Here is a 1,753-nt window from a genome sequence, read left to right as displayed (position 1 = left end):
GTTAAACTCCCTTTGCGTAAGAAAGTTTGTGCTAACTGAATAAAGCTTAACGAACCAGGATCTTCTTGGAATAGTGTCTTGATTGATATGGTAAAAATGAGACAAACAGGTATTGTGAACGTTGGCACGGTATTTAAAAACATTGATTCACTCGGAATGGCTAATCAACTTTACATCCACAGGAACGATGTTGTGCTTTGCTAAGTAAACATAAAAAATTGGACAAAGCAATTCGGATGGGCCTGCGATGGCTGCTCGCCTACATTGAATCACAGCTTCCAGATTTGGAGAAACGCATTCGACTGGACACGGAAAAACAAGCTCGGGAACAGGCCTTGGAACGTGAAGCGCGACGAGAGCGAGTCCGTCTCGCCAGAGAAAGGCGCGAGCGCCTGGACATGCAACAAGATTCCAATGGGGTGCAAACCAGCGCAGATGGTGTTTCGGACCGAACGTACTCGGTCACCTCGAGTAAACACAGTGATCATGCCGGAAAAATGGGAGATGTAAGGATGGAAGAGTCTGGTACTCCATCAAGGCGGTTAACTGTCATCGACTTGGAATCTAAAGTGAGTAGCTTTCACTTTGAGCAGCCACTTGAGATTTTTTGCCTGTTTGAGGTGCTTTCGAGATTAAGCCTGACTTGTCTAGACCACTGGGTGTCATTTTTTTGCTACCTACTTCCTCTCTGTAGCCGTAGATACACGAAACAGCTTGTGTAGAATTTCATTAAACTGAGAAATGTTTCCTGCACCTGACATTTTCAGCAATCCAAGGTCTCTCGATCTAATTTCGGCTTATCAAATACGTGTAGTTAGCTGAAACTTGTCATAAACGTTTGGCTCATCTACCCCACGCTTACACTTACTTGCCGGCTGAACATTTTACACATTCAGGGGCTTTGAACTGGAAGATCGATCCATCATTTTTACCACCTAGGGCTGTTAGACGTGGTAGTTTAATGACTTATCTTGGAAAGAGTAACTCACTGTCCTTTCCACAGCATCAAGTTTCTCACAAGCGACGATGTGAACCTCAAAGTTATTGGGGACACACTAGCTTTCACCTCATCATTTCGGCAGTAATGGGGCGAAACAGAAAGAGGGATGGTGGATATAACTGCCGTACATCATATTCTGTACAAAAGCTGTCAGAATGCTCCCCATACAATCTAGCACTTCAGGAAATGTGTGAATATAGCGACCGGATTATGCCCACGAATTTCAGGAGCACCTCGTGTGAAGCCTTTGTAGTTTCTTTGGGAACAACTTGAATGGTTTGCTTAGACGTAGGGTGATTCTGGGTGTTTCTACAACCTGCTGGTTCTGCGTACTCATGAAGCTAAGTATGGCTGCAGTAGTAGTTGAAGAAGTGATTCGTTTCCAAGTGAAGCGACGTTATGCTCAGGGTCGCTCATGCCAGTTTTAGCTGACGCCAAGCACCGGTTGTGTAGTAATGACGACGACGTAGTTATCAGACTTGTGTTAGTTGGAACAGGTTTCTTAAAGGTAGAAGGCCATGAGTACGCCGGCTCAGCTCATTCTGTGCTTTAATGGAACTCCGATAAAGTGGGTTTTTCCAAGCCGTTTTGTAGAGCCATTGCCTTGTCTTGCAAGGTATATTCAGATTCTGAATTTCCTTGGGCATTCTGGTAGCTGGGCTCTTGAAAGCTTTTGGATACTACTGACTGCGAAATCGTGAATAGAATTCTTACTGTAGCGGTCTTTTTCGGAGTGTTTTTGTCTACTTTTGG

General features: G+C 44.5%; 1 protein-coding gene across 1 annotated transcript in view; it reads left to right on the top strand.

Annotated features, from left to right (window-relative positions):
- Window positions 1–569, top strand: part of T265_15771 (hypothetical protein) — a gene marked incomplete at both ends in the record, with an annotated part of 9,624 nt that extends 9,055 nt beyond the window's left edge. Inside the window, one exon of the mRNA XM_009179106.1 lies at window positions 183–569. Within this exon, the coding sequence (XP_009177370.1) occupies window positions 183–569 (387 nt within the window). The remainder of the gene's footprint in view (window positions 1–182) is intronic.
- Between the last annotated feature and the right edge of the window lie 1,184 nt (window positions 570–1,753).

The sequence above is a fragment of the Opisthorchis viverrini genome (genome assembly GCF_000715545.1).
Source record: "Opisthorchis viverrini unplaced genomic scaffold opera_v5_881, whole genome shotgun sequence".
Taxonomy (NCBI): Eukaryota; Metazoa; Platyhelminthes; class Trematoda; order Opisthorchiida; family Opisthorchiidae; genus Opisthorchis; species Opisthorchis viverrini.
Note: the sequence above shows the minus strand (reverse complement) of the source record. Positions and strands in the feature narration are given on the sequence as shown.